Source organism: Girardinichthys multiradiatus, chromosome 22 (genome assembly GCF_021462225.1).
Source record: "Girardinichthys multiradiatus isolate DD_20200921_A chromosome 22, DD_fGirMul_XY1, whole genome shotgun sequence".
In the NCBI taxonomy this organism is placed as follows: Eukaryota; Metazoa; Chordata; class Actinopteri; order Cyprinodontiformes; family Goodeidae; genus Girardinichthys; species Girardinichthys multiradiatus.
The window spans coordinates 37,505,852-37,521,267 of NC_061814.1; the positions used below are offsets into that span (position 1 = coordinate 37,505,852).

Here is a 15,416-nt window from a genome sequence, read left to right on the forward strand (position 1 = left end):
AAATGCACAGATTTCTCAAGGTGATTAACAACTTTTGCACAAAAATATTGCGCGGGGACGCAAAAGAAAAAAAAGTCCCCCATGTCCCCTCGTGGGCTCCGTAGATTTTATACATTTGTACTAAATGTGTTTTTATTTTTATTTTGAGAGCATATTAAATAAACAGACTTTAGAACAAAATGAAGTGTCTAATTTGTACAAAGGAAGTTTGTAGAATGAGGCCAGATGAGCGATATAAAGATAGGATCTGTGGAGCTAAATTAGGGCCATAAAGTTTGTTTAAAAAAAAAAATCACCCCCCCCCCCCCCCCCCCAAAAAAAACCCTACAAAAGTTAAAACTGAAGAAAAATTGTTGAATAATGATAAGCATAGACTGTAAATGTGCTTTTTTTCTCTCTCTCTCCTGTTTTCCTGGGTGATAAATTGACAACCAGCCTTTTTTTATTACCTGTTCACTAGTGCCAGCAGAAGAACAGGAGGCAATGTTGGACAGAGCTGCGTGGTTGGATACACTCGCTGCAGTTCTCCAGCTTTACTTTGAGACCATAAGAAATGTCCAGCACAGACTGAAAATGCTGCACAAATTCATCAATATCATAATTTTTCTACTGCGATTTGTATCATGTGTTAACTAAAACAGCTTAGATCAGCGAAGCATGTTAATTTTTTTAATCAAATGAAATAAATCAATAATTTGGCTGCTAGTTTCCATCTTCAATCATTTGGCAACAGCATGCGTTTACTTATACTTTTTCCGATAAAGACCATTTTCATACATGCTTCGATATTGTCTAATTTTTATAGAATTTTCAGACCAGAATCACTTCATACCACATTTTCCATCATTTTATGCCTATCTAATGATTTTTTTCACCACAAACCAGTATTTACAGAAGCAACCAATATTGGCATCCCAGGAGCTATGATGCTAGATTATCAAATCTCTGTTTTAATTTAGGCAGACATTTCATTTTTTTCTATGTAAGCATCTCATAAATGCTTACAGATTAGTCAGGGGCAGGGTAATGTGTAACATTTTTAATTTATCACAATAAATTATTCACATAAAGAAAAATAAACAAATAACGGTTTAAAAATGAAGTTGAAGAAAATAAACAATTATATTGTGTTTGTTTTTTTTTTAAATAAAAGTCAGTTTTTATTTACACAGTACTATACAACAATGTTCACACTGATAATTATGTTTAAGGTGCACATCTCACCAACAAGACACCAGCTTAAAGACCCTCTTTATCTCTCAGCGATCAACAAAAATTCTTCCGACCAGTAAAAGCAATAATGTTGTTGAAGATAATAAATTGGGTTCGGTCCCATTTTTATCAGGTACCACATATCATAGATCACAATGTTTATCATCACTGACACACTCAAGATTTTATTGAAACCCACCTATGATACAAACAATTTAGCAACCACTTTAAAAAGTCACATGGGCATAAACATATGTTTTTTTGTAAGGAGCTTACATACAGAAGTTTTGGATGCATCCCTGCTCCAACACACTATTTTATCCACTTGGTGCAATGAATCTGATCTATTGGCAACAAAGCAGCCTGATGGTAACACCACCATGCATGACAGCTGGAACAATGTTCTTAGGTTTAAAAGGCTTTACTTTAACTCCTCCAAGCAATTTTCTTGTCATTGTGGCATCTTAGCTTAGGCTTTTTTCTTGTTTGTATGAAGACAGATGGCACACAACCCTCTGGTTAGTTCATAGTTGACACGTTTTGTGAAATTAAAAAACTCTTTGTGGATTTTCTTCTTATTTAGGAGAACCTGTGCATCCTTTGTTCTGGTTTTTGCTCCTATAATCAGGTTTGAGAGAAGTTGATGTTAATTGATGTTGTATCATGGGCTTAATCTCCTTCTTCCTAAAGTACAGTCTTCATTTTATTAGGGTTCTTGCTAAAAACAAAACACATTGTTTTAACAAGGTTGAATATCTTTGAGGGAAAAGTTGCTGTGCAAACATTCTCTGAGGCAGAAATGATCTATTTCATTGGATAGTACAGAAAATCACCCTCAGTATACTGGGAACATTCAGTCACTGTGCAACCCTGACAGCACAACATTTCTAACGACTAAAAACTGTTTGAAAGTCGGAGGACAGAGGAAGTCACATAGACACAGGAGAGTCCGGATCCTATGCCAGTGTCACTGCCATGTAAGAGGAGCATTTTTGTTTAAACAAACGTAATAAGCCGTGACAAAAACCACATGACTTTTTTCTGTGTCTGTGACACATTGTCAATGTGCAGTTGAAAAGAAACATGCTTTCTTGTCAAATTCACATAAAATTTTTACACATATAAGACATGAAGCAACCAATAAACAACAAGTCACAAACATGCAAAGAGCAAATACCTTATATGTCTTTTTGCCACCCGAAGCCTTCAATACATACTCTGTGCCTTGGGGAAGTCACTTCACGTCTGTGCTGGCACTAAACAGAATGAAATATCTTGCTGAAAACCTGTCTGGTAACTATGGTCTTTTTGACTTTAAGGCACTTAGCATTAGCCTGGACCTATCTACGGAGAATGTTGGCATTCTCAGTAATAAAAATTCCCAATGCCTTCAAATTGAGTTCAAAGTTATAGGAACGTCCCTGGCTAGCTTACTAAAATTGTTTAATCCAACATGGCTGCCTCACACATAAAACAGGACAGTAATAACTGCGTCTTTTTTTTGCAACCTCAGTTTTTGTTTCATAAAACCTACATAGAGAAACTGCAACATTTTGTTTGCACAAAATCCAGGATATTAGAGTGTTACCAATTAGCCTGGTCAGTCAAACAAAAAAGTAATTTCCGATTCTCATCCTGAAGTCGGGTATCTCAGGTGTAGCAACGTTTCCAGCCCTGCTTACTGACTTTCAAGGCAACCTGAGCACTTGCTTTAATTTATAAACTCCATGTAGAGCTTTAGTAAAATGTCATTACCACTACCTCATGTGTCTCAATGTCCCCTTCATATGTTTTCCAAGCAACGTTCATCTAACTACAATGACATTTATTTAAAATTTTCAGCAAGAGCAGGTCTGCCTCAGAAAAATATTTACATCTGAATAAATACTAAAACACTGTGAGACAGTTCAGCTGAATGGAGAGTGCTCATCGTTGCTGGATATGGCATCTTTATCAGACCTCCGAGAGACTCTGTGGCTGCTCAGGTGTTTGTTGAGGCTCAGACTGGATTCGACAAACTGACTTGTTGCACATTGGACACACACTCCGGATTTCTAACCATTTCAGCAGACATCTGGGGAAAAAAAGCAGAAGGATGTGAGAAAGCTCCTCTAAAATTACACAAAAGCATGATCAAAAGCATTGCTTCTACAGCTCTTGCTGCAGGACAAACACGGGTCTAAGTTACTATAGATGAGCTCAAGTTCAGACATGCAAAGGCAATGTATTTGAAGAAAATTGTGTCATTTGCATTAGGAAAGTCAGCAAGAGCTACTAAACATTTTGTTGTCTGACTAGTGTACAACAGACTTAGTTAAACAAATTATTCATATTTGAATTTTCTCACTAAGCATGCAAAACTCTGCTTTGCATGCTTACAAACATGGTGTGAGTCACATATTGTCATTAAACAATGCTAATTAGCAAGCATTACAATGGAACTCACTTCTTGTGAAAAGCGTGGGAACACGGACATACTCCAAGCTCATCCCTGCTGCGAAACTCTTCCAAACACACTGCACATGTTTGCTGAAAAGACAAAAAAAAAAGGAATCAGTTCAGCAAACAAAAACAACAACCAAACACCTTGCTAAAGCGGTATAAAAAGCCTAAAACATTCCTCTAAGAGTTTACTACACTTTTTCTAAACTGATCAGTGTTTAGGAGCTCAATTAGTAATCCATCATTTCTTGTTTCCTCGGGGTATGAATATGGAGTGACTCTGAGCCCTATTTCTCTTTCCTACTCTTTAAAATAGAAAAGGCGAGAGAACTTGAACTAAGGTAGATGTGTGTTAATCTTTGTAATTCGATAAACAGCTACGAGACAATAGCTACCTGCCTAAATTTGCCAATATATACATCTAGAGCAATAAGTGAAAAGTTTAGATGTGTAGGGATTGCTAAATGCTACTGTGCTTCTGTCAGATGAGACTCAGATTGAGCTTTTCTGCAACAGAAACTCCAGGTGAATCTGGCATAAAACAAACGAGAAATATGTGGAAAAGCACCTCCCTCGTACTCTCTGTTAAATATTGCGGATGATATGTGATGCTGTGAGCCTTTTTCTCTTACCCCGCCCATGACTTCATGAAATCTTTGAAATACCAAGACATAACTATGTCTGCATAAATATTTACCTCCAGTATACTAGCACTGGTAGCAAAACCTTACAAAATGAGAGTTCTTTAGAAATGTTTTAAACACACTGGGTTTCACACGTTTTGATTACAGTTTTAAAAGAATATACATTGTTGTTGTGAAATGACTTTTTTGGCAGTTTCATAACATATAAATCCTAATTTGATTAAATTATGGAGTTTGAAGTTCAGTAAGTTATTTTTCACAAATTTGTCTTTAAATTATCCTCCCAAACCCAATCAGGTATTCAACTTACACCAAGAAGACTCAGCTTCTTTCCTGCTCCTTTTAAAACCACCTGTTGATGACAAAGGACAAGTGTATAAATCTGAATAGTTTACCTGACAGAAAAACAACTTAATACAGTATTGTAGGATAGTTGTATATTTAGGCACCAGACATAATGGCTATAGTAATAATATATTACCTCATTGTAGCCATAGTGCTCTCTTGCACCATGTCTTCTCAGTCTGTCAAGAAACAACAACCAAATAAAACTCAATGTGCTGTTTGAATGGAGGTTTGAGGAGTCAACCACAGCCACACAAAGGACATGGTCTGCAGGAAAATTGTCTGTTTATTGGTCCCAGTAAAAACAAAATGTCAGAGTAACAGAGAGAGATGGTTGTGAGTCAGAAGTGAAACATGCAGGAAGCAGGGGGAAGGAAGCAGAATGGAAGAAGACAGGACACAGGAGAGAAGTAGGCAGGATGGAAGATAATAGGATGCAGAGTGGAAGTAGGAAACAAGTAGGATGGAAGGAGATAGGAAGCAGGAGTAAAGTGGGCAGGAAGCAGGATGTTAAGACAATGGATCCCCACCAGAGACTGGAAACCCAAATATAAGGAGAGATTCAATGTCCTTAGCCAATTTAGATATTGTTGAACAGTAATGGCTGGTTCAGAATCGGCCCTCTGCATGTAGGTCAAAAAATACTTACCAGTCTGTCCGTGCAGTGCAAATTAGGTGGTTTCTTATCTCTCTTTACTAAGACAAGTCTTGTCATGCTAAATGACTCAGATAGGGATGCTCAGTACTTCAAGCAGTCCTGGAATTTGTACAATGTCATCTTCATGTAACAACCTGTTCAGGGCTATAACTATTTCAGGAGTGGGCTCCTTGTTGAAGAACCCATCAGATTTAGAAAGCGTAAATATATTAGCATTATTTTAATATAATTTAATAATAATTTATTGATGTGCAAGTTATACACACCGCTCCTCGAACGCCACCTTAACATGGTGGAAGGGTTTGAGTGCTCGAATGATCCTTGGGGCTATGTTGCTTAACCCTCTGGTAGGGTCTACATTGGCAAACAGGCAAAGAGCTATTCAGACGGCTTCATGAGGGCCACTAGAACGAGGCGGAGCCGGGGTCCCACCCTTGAGACAGGCCTGGGTTTGTTCTTTGTTGGCGAGGGTTACTCCTCGTGGGACCCGGCCAGGCCAAGCCCGAACGAGAGATGTAAGACCATCGCCTGTGGGCCCACCACTTGCAGGAAGAACCATGAGGGACTGGTGCAAAGAGGATCGGGCAGCGGATGAAGGTGGAGACCTTGACAACCCGATCTCCAGATGCTTAAACTGGCTTTAGGGATGTGAAATGTCACCTCGTGGGGGGGAAAGGAGTCTGAGCTTGTGCGTGAGGTCGAGAGATATTTGCTAAAACTATTTGGGCTCGCTCCTCAAGAGAGGCAGGACTGTTGTTTCAGCCTGCAGGCCGAGCGGTGGTGCAGAGTACCCGATCTTCTAAGTGTCCCTGTCAGGGGTGCTGGCTACTGCCCCTCTCGGGGACTCCGTCATTCTGCTGAGAGACTTCAAATTCAATTCAATTCAATTCAAAAATACTTTATTAATCCCAAAGGGAAATTAAATGTTGTTGTAGCTCATTATGAAGGTTTCTTCAAAGAGCTGTTGTAGATGCTGATGGCTGTGGGCAGGAAGAATCTCCTGTAGCGCTCCATCTTACAGCAGATCTGAAGAAGCCTCCGACTGAAGACACTCTGTTGTTGTAGGACAGTCTCATGAAGAGGATGCTCAGGGTTCTCCATAATGTTCTTCATTTTATGAAGAATCCGTCTTTCAACACCCACGTGGGAAACGACAGTGACACCTGGAGGGTGTGTTTGGGAGGAATGGCCTCCCCGATCTGAACCTAAGTGGTGATTAATTATTGGACTTCTGTGGCAGTCACACATTGTCCATAATGAATGCCATGTTCAAGCATGAAGGTGTTAATCAGTGCACTTGGCACAGGACACCCTAGGAAGGAGGTCGATGATCAACTTTGTAGTCATGTCTTCGGACCTTCGGCCACATGTCTTGGACACTCAGGTGAAGAGAGGGGATGAGCTGTCCACTAATCACCACCTGGTGGTGAATTGAATCCACTGGAAGAGGAGGAAGCCGGACAGACTTGGCAGGCCCAAGCGTTTCTGGTGCATGATGAACAGGACCTGTTCATAACTTTTACGGACAGGATTTCTAGGCGCAGTCAAGGGCCGGAGCCAGTCTGGTTTGGGACTGGCTCTAGCCAAAACCTACAACATGCACTGGGGCGGTTCGCAGCCGAGTGTGAGGCAGCTGGAATGATGATCAGCTCCTCCAAGTCCAAGGCCATGGTTCTCGACCATGGTCAAAAAAGGGTGGCTTTTCCTCTTCAGGTTTGAGGGGAGATTCTGCCTCAAGTGGAGGAGTTCAAGTATCTCTGGTGAGGGGAGGATGGAGCAGGAGATCAACAGACGGATTGGTGCCTCCTAGATACCTCCCTTGGGAGGTGTTCCAGGCACATCCCACCCGGAAGGAGGCCCAGGGAACGGCCAGGATACACTGGAGGGACCGTGTCTCTCGGCTGGCCTGGGAACGCCTTGGGCTCCCCCCGGAGGAGCTGGAGGAGGTGTCTGGGGAGAGGGAAGAGAGGGAGATATTCTTCTGCCCCCGCAACCTGGTCCCGGATAAAGACGCAAGAAGACGACGGGTACGAAAAGAATTTAATGGATTCCAAGAGACGATCAATCTGTTAACAAGCCTCTAAACTGAATGCAAACCCTAAACAGGACTGTCTAAAAAAAACTGCCAGTAATGAAGATTACAAATTAGGTATAGATGACACAAAAGACACCAAAATTCAGGCTCTTCTGTCAGTCTGTACCTGAACAAGTAGCAGCAGAAGATGAGGCTAAGCATGAGGATGAAGAGGCCGATGCCCAGGATAATGATGTAGATATTAAGCGGCAGGTTGAAGAAATTTTCAGATGTCATCTTGCAGTAAGGGCCGGAGTCCTGCAGTCCAAAGTCACACAGACACCCTAGAAATTGGACATGTGAGTAAAGATTATATAAATAAATCACATTATTTGCCATTTAGCATAATGCTTGACATTAATTTGGTTGGACAGCTTTTTTAGGTGTAAGAAATAGCTTCATATTTTAGATGAAATAATTGCTTTTCGGGGATTTGGCAGAAACTAACTGGCAAAGGAGCAATTGCTTTATATTACCCAACCAGCTGTTGGCAAATATATTGGCAATGAAAATGTCATGTTTGGGATAAAACAGTCACCCTGACAGAACAGTAGTTGGTGCTGGGGCCCTTCTGTATGGAGTTAATGTGAATTCTCAATCTTTCTACAATAAATTTAAATTAAACATTAACTCTTTGATGTAAGTGTGAATGATTGTGTGTCTTGTGTCTCTCTGTGTTAGTCCTGTGATGGATGGTAAATGGTCTTAATTTATATACCGCCTTTCCAGTTATACAGACCGCTCAAAGCGCTTTACACTAGAGCCACATTCACCCAATTGCACTCACTAACGCTCACACATTCATACACCGATCGGTAGGCAACTTAAGGTTAAGTGCCTTGCCCATTGACATATGGCAGGAGAAAGCTGGAATTGAACCCACAACCTTTTGATTGCAAGACAACTACGCTTACTACTGAGCCACAGTCGTAAGGAGGTCACAGTGCAACCTCTCATCCTGTCTGTTGATCACTGGAAATCAGAAGAGGAATGCTCTCATTCCCCATGGTTGAAAAAAGGTAAAAACAGGGCACCAGGCTACTAGTTAAGATCGTAATGAAAGGAAATGTCACATTCACGCAACATAACTTTATATGCATCATTTTGTTGATTTATAATTGATTGCAAAAATATCTGATGAAACACGTTCCTATGAGTATCCCAAAGTTTCCAAATGTTTCTCCTCCCAATTAGCAGCTTGTTTTACTTTGAACGCTCTGAAAACTTCCCTCATAAAAAAAAAATATTTCTAACCAGCCAGGGTCCAACATCCAGCAGCTTTGCTGGACAGAACCTTGTGATGCATCATTTTTTTCTATTTTAATCATAAATTTCAACTTGGCTAGAGATGTGGACTGTTTGCTGGCCATTTCATTGAGTTGATCTGCCTTGAAGAAAAGTTTGTAAGCTTTTTGCTTATCAACCTGAAAATTTACTTCATCATCACCGCACCTACTTTGGATAGATGGAACTCCACCATCAACGGTAAAGAAAATGTGCAGATTTTCGTCAGTCGCTTTTCTTCAGGCTATATTGCTTGGAGTTGTTTTTGTTTTTTGTCAGTCAGACTGGAGCAACAGCTCATTTAGGTCTGCAGGTACACTATTTTAACCACAGACTCATTTGCAGCTCATTTGTAGACTTGTGTAGGTATTTGATTTATAAAATCAAATTTAAGGGTTATTCCACATGTTTTTGCAATGAGTGATTCCTTATTTTTTCCCAACTTTTTCTTCAAAGCCAGAATGTTCAGGAAATTTCAGCTGTTTATTGAGAAACTTTTATGTCATACCTGTGATTTGCTTTTTTGCTGCAATCTAAAAACAGCTGACTGAACATCACTCCACAGTAAAAATACCTTATTTTTTCATCAGGGGGTAAAAATCTACAGTTCAGTTTTAGGAGTTATTTTTAAGTATCTGTGCTCTGAAGCATCTTGTTTTAAATAGTAAGGTAATGCTGCGTACACTCCATGGAAGCTGGAGATTTTCTAACTTGTGTGAACTTTTTTACGGGGGAATCACATATTCACTAAATATTCTGATCTTACTGGAAAAGTGCCACCCCAGGCTACAAAGCACCATGCATGTCACAGGAATGTCTTCCACCTCCATTTTGGCTTCAGCTTTCAGATATTTTGATTCAGAATTAGCTTTTTTTCTTAGCCTTGGGCAGTGGATTTTCTTCCGCACAACCCCCATCAGCCAATGACGCAATGAGCACATGTTTGAGGTTGAACAGACTTACTCTGGAGCTAGTCTCTGGCTCAGAAATCACACTTCAACACGCAAAGGTCACATCAGTGAGGTGTAATACAGAGGGTTGGTAGGGGAACTGTTTGGCAGGAGGTTTAGGTTAAAGAGGAGGCAGCTGTAATCTTAGCACTATGTTAGTAAATCATTGATAGTGGAGGACTAAAAGGTAGGCCACTGTGCAAATGCTGCCTGCAAGGACAGATCTGAACTTGAACGTTGTTAAAGTGAGGTAGTTGATATGATCTAGAAACATAACAGCTGTTTCTGTGGAATCTTCCTGCTGATATTAATAGTTCTGTGAATACAAAATGTGGTGTATATGTGTGTGTTGGTTTTGTCACTGCTTCTTGTAAAACTTCAGATGAACCAACTAGTCAGCATTATACTAGGAAGTGTGCAGTGGGGATGGGTTGTTTGTTCTGAGCAAATTGTAGCTTCTGTATAGATATATATATGTATTTCCATGTCTAAAGTAAAGAAATACATGCATAATTGTTTAAAAAAGAAATTTACCAAAGGCAGTCAAGCATACAGCCAAAAATAGCTGAAAACTGAAGACATTATGCATAATACACTAAAACCTGACATCAATGTAGCATTACTCACTGGCCAGCCCAGAAAACAGGGTAAGATACTGTAAAATCAAACTAAGAAATTGCTTTATTGTAAAGGAAGAAAACATGGTAAATATTCATAGTGGTCTAAAATAAAATTAACAGATTTGTTCAATATAGTGCAGTCCCTGTGAAACAATTGCATTTTGGAGGGAAAAGAACAATACAAATATAGTATTAATGTAGCATACATGTCAAATACTTTTGTCTCATATTGCTTCATATTGAATGGACATTAATTCTAGATTACCTAATGTTAAGTCTAATATATCACAATATTTGTTGCTAACTTTGAGAGAGCAGTTTTGAATCAAAGTAAAAACAAAAGCCCCTTTTCTAGTAGCACATCCTTGGCTCAGCTCGCCTCAACTCAACATGACTTATATATATATATATATATATATATTCTCAACATGTACATTTTTTAAAATAAAGTATTGCTAACCTACAATGTGATTTACAATGCATGTGTTTTGTACACTTTATTATTTTTTCATAATGACAAAACATTCAAATCTACAACTTTTAAATGTTTCTCTATGAACATTTTTATTTAGCTAATTTTGGAAGGAAAACAACGATGCTAATGTAGCATCTATTGCAGATACTTTTGTTTCAAAGATCTTTGTGTCAGATTTTTTTCCATTCAGTTTAAAACAATCTAAGCTGGAGTCTCATCCAACACTGTGTTTTAGGAACTTGGACTCTGACTGAACCTAGGTTAGTTTTGAAAGAATAACAAAATTAAAATGTTCTTGATTTATGCCTTTGATGGGCGTACTTCAGGACCAGAAACAGACAAGATGGCAGCATTGAGAAGATAATTCTCCTCTATGGTGTCATATAAAATCTCTATAACCTAAGACTTTTTTTACATGTGTTTCAAAATATAAAACCAGTGTTAAAACAGCATCAAGTTAACAGGAAGATACAAACACAACAGAAGTTGTGAACACAATATAAGACTGCCAGTAAACCTTATTAACTTTGAATTTATCCTTAAATAATGAAAACATTTCGGCAGAGCCATTCAACCGCTACTAGACTCTACTAAAGAGAACACAAAAAGAAGAAGCATAAGATTAAACACCTCTAATGGGTGAAGTTTGTTTAATTTGCCTTTTTACTCTGAAATCTTCTAAGCTGGTACTGCTTATATCGGTTCCCCTTTGTCAAACGTTAATGGGCTGCCGTTCGATCAGTCAGAAGGAAAGTAGTTTGTGTGACACACATGTTGAACATGCTTGAATATATGGAAAGACTGTGCATCTGGTGGTTTCAAGACACTTACTGTAACAACACTTCATCCAACATGCGAAACTTTTACTGGCAAACACCGGCGAAAAGTTGTGGGTTTCCACTCTCCAGTTTCTCAAAAACTACTGCTTGAACTGATTCTCTAGGATTGGTGACTAAAACCAGGTGTCCTGTACTCAGGTTTTCGTTGATGAATGACAGTGAAGATGTGTGAAGTGTTAAGTAGCCTGGAGTTAAAACACAAGGACACATCCACTAATTAACCCACTGTTCTTCTGAGCTCCTCCATCTGTTTGATGATTTGTCGTCACAAAGTGATCTACTCCCATCGACTGTTCAAGTATCAGCAGCTGAGATCTGACTAATCCTTTGTTTCTTCACTGTGGATGACAAAGAAACCTGCGTTGAGTCTTGTTTAAGAGAAGAAACGGATACAATTCCGCATCTCTTTCAGGTATAAACCTCTGGCTGAGCACATTCACTGTTTTATTGACTTTCCTTTCTTCTTCGTCCTCTCTGTTCTCCTTTTAGATCCTTGTGTCACTCTTCTTATCTCTGGCTTGAATAGCCTGCTGTGGAGAGACAAAGGGAATGGACATGGATGAATATCCCAGCAGCTCAGCCTGTTATCTGGGCAGGTAGTGAGAGGCAGGCAGTCCTCTCGGTGCTCCTGTGGAAAGCGGATCCAAGCACCTCCATCTGCCTTCCTGCTCCGTACGCAGAACACAGCGGAGGGTTTGTAACACAGGAAGACAACGGCACTAATCTTAATTCTGATCCATGCTCTCACCTCCTCTGTTTCACTCTCACATTCACTCTCCTTGGTCTCTCTTCTCCACTTCTCATCTGCAGCTCTCAGTTTGTAAACAGATCCCTGCTCATGTGATTCACTGTCTGCATCACAGCTCTGCTTTCACCGCCCCCTCCTTCCTTCCTTCCTTCTCTCTCCTGCCTGCCCTCCGTTTATCCCCTCACCCCTCTGGGTTCGTCCCCTCCACCGTTCCCTCCTTCCTTTGCAGCTGCAAGCTATTATTGAAGTAGCAGCAGAGCAGATGGCAGACAAGCAGATGTGGAGCCAGACGTGAGGAGGAGGCTGAGCAGTTATTGTCTTAAAGGAGGGCTTATTGATTGCTTTTGACCTATTGGTCAGGAGTAACTCATTGTGGATGACAAAAGGTTAAGGAAACATAGAAGAGGGAATTAGGCTCGTAGACATAGGGTTTTACTTGTTATCATTGAAAAATAGAGACATGGATGGAATTAATAAGTCACCCACTGACATGTGAGAGGAAATTAAGTTTGCACAAAACATAAGTCTATTTCCTACAGTTTAATCAGTTTTATGAGGAGCTGATCTACTGGACGAGAGCTGGAGTTCACTATTTTCGACTGTTATATTTCGTATTTGCTCCTGCTTTGTTTGTAGTTGCTCTAATGGACCACATGAACCAAAACGCTCCAGAATTTAGTGTTGCATAACAGAAATGATCTGGTCTTTGTCAGGTTCTGAATATATTTAAATCTAACCTCAAATGTTCAAAAAAGATTACACGCTGTTTATTTAGAAAAACTAAGTACACCCTTGCTGTTTGAATAGTATTTTAGAGGGAAAGTAGCAGCCAGGTGCTGCTACTCAGTGTGACGTGACCACCTTTAAAAAAACATTAGGTTTGACAGTTTGCTGGTTTGAAGCATACAAGTGTGTGTTAACACAATGCCAAGATGTAAAGACATAAGTAATGACCTTAGAGAAGCACCTGTTGCTGTACATCATTCTGGCTAGGATTATAAGGCTGTTTCCAAAAATTGTAAGTCGTTTTTTCTACAGTAGGAAAAAATATTCTCAAGTGGAAAACATATAAGACAGCTGCTAATCTTCCCAAGAGTGGACAGCCCAACAAATTCACCCCAGGGGTCACAAGGTGCAGTCTTCAGAGGAACTGCAAGAAACCCTAAGATCTGTCAGACTCTACACGCCTGGGGTAATCACCCTCCCCAGTATACAACTCAGTTCCATTTAGATTTGGTCAGATCTCTTCAGTGTTATGCCTGAATTCTTGCCAGTTAGTGGGCGCCTTACTCAACAGTCACCTGCATCACACGGCAAAAAGTGATGACGAGGCAGCATGGGAGGTGTTTCCCTGTGAAATGGAAGGCAAATAGATTGTCAAAGGGTACAGTATCAGGCATGACCAAGTGATTTTACTACGTAATTAATCATTGACGATGTAAAAATAATGAAATATATACGATTTAGTGTCATTTTTATATATGCACTGAAACAAAGTTGTCAGGTTTATCTCGGTCACAATTACAGTCATGCCGCTGCTGATGCACCATTGGAAATTATGGGAAAACTATGCCTATATTCTTGCCAGGGAACAATAGTGTGCATTTATTATCATTCCCGTGTTCTCTTCTTGGTTTAGAATTGTGTCCTCCCTGGACTCTGCTATCAAAAGGTTTTAGTGTTACAGGTACTTTTTTTGTTTTTCTCCAGTATGTCTCCCTGCTTGCTGCTTGTTTCCTTTTCCTCAATGTATTTGGGTCCTCATCAGGTTATCTAAACATAATAGAACCAGACAAACATAGCGAGTGCATGATCCAAGTCCCTTAGTTGTCATACTCATGCAATGCTGAAAAGTAGACTGGCCCCAAGTGGCTCCACAGTGATTTTAGAGAGTGAGAAAGTCAGACAGAAAACAATGACTCAGACTTACTGCTGCTAAATGTGGTCCCACAAGATGATGAGTCAAGATTGTGTTTAGTTTGTTCGCTTGGCTGCACTGACAGACATGCTTGTAAATACAATTATGTTTACATATCTCTCTTCATTGGGAATTTCAACTGAAAATGAGGTCAGGTGCTAGCTATAACAGTCAGTCAGTCAGTCATTTTCTACCGCTTCTTCCATAGTGGGTCACAGGGAAGCTGGTGCCTATCTCCAGCAGTCTATGGGCAAGAGGCGGGGTACACCCTGGACAGATTGCCATTCCATTGCAGTAGCTAAAACAGATGAAATATAAAATTTGATTTTGGACAATTTAAAAAAAACATAGAGAATTGCAGCAGTGCATTTTTTTGAACTGGAACTGGAAACATTATGAATTACAATTCATAAAAATCTCCTACAATAGGTTGTTAAATGACTTGTTTGAAATCAGTGATGTTCCACAAGTTCCACCTTAAGGGTGTGCATTTAACAAATAATAACGGATTACATTTACAGCCAGCATGAAACACAAGCTAAGTTGGTTAAAGCTCAGACTAGACTAATCACATAGTTAATGGTCACGTTATGATGATTCATGAGGGTTCCTGTGAATTACACTACATGACTGTACGGTAGCCTCAAATATTTCTAACTAATAATATCATCAGTGAGGCAGTCATTCTAAATCATTTCTGGAAGGGATTGCAACTGGACATATGCAAACTAAAACCACTAAATGTTTACCAGAAGTCTTCACTAAACTGTAATTACGTTAAACACTAATCTTATGTATATAGTTGCCTTTTCAAAGTGTTTTATAAGGGATTTGAACTGTATCAGTTTCATTTTTGACTAGAACAACACTACCTTATTCTTTACAATAAGATCAACAGACAGTTTCAGCATTCTCATCACTTATTATGTGCATAATGGGGTACATGTCAGAAAAGGCTCATATGGGCAATTTTAGTAGGCTGGGGGCTTCCTGTGCAACAGAGGCAACAACAATGTACAGCAGAAAAATTTAGAGGGACCAGTTAACATAACAGCTTTTGGACTGTGGGAAGGAGTTGGAGAACCCTGAGAGAACCAAAGCCTGCACAGGGACAACATGCAAACTACATGCACAAAGACCCCAGGCCAGGATTTGAACCCAGGACCTTCTTGCTACAAGGCAACAGTGCTAACAACTGTGCCACAGT

At 39.8% G+C, this 15,416-nt stretch overlaps 1 protein-coding gene across 2 annotated transcripts; it reads right to left on the reverse strand.

Moving 5' to 3' along the window:
* Positions 1–1,125: 1,125 nt before the first annotated feature.
* On the reverse strand, positions 1,126–12,570 carry LOC124859492 (RING finger protein 122-like). Of its 2 annotated transcripts, XM_047352301.1 has the most exons (7): positions 12,292–12,570; positions 11,536–12,073; positions 7,503–7,659; positions 4,780–4,822; positions 4,609–4,650; positions 3,659–3,741; positions 1,126–3,286 (listed from the first exon to the last, which is right to left on the reverse strand). In XM_047352301.1, exons 2-7 carry the CDS (start codon positions 11,549–11,551, stop codon positions 3,166–3,168), a joined length of 462 nt encoding a protein of 153 aa, XP_047208257.1. In that variant the 5' UTR covers positions 11,552–12,073; positions 12,292–12,570; the 3' UTR covers positions 1,126–3,165. The 2 variants fall into 2 exon arrangements, with proteins under 2 accessions (XP_047208257.1, XP_047208256.1); XM_047352300.1 differs by having other exon boundaries at positions 11,536–12,570.
* Positions 12,571–15,416: the final 2,846 nt, after the last annotated feature.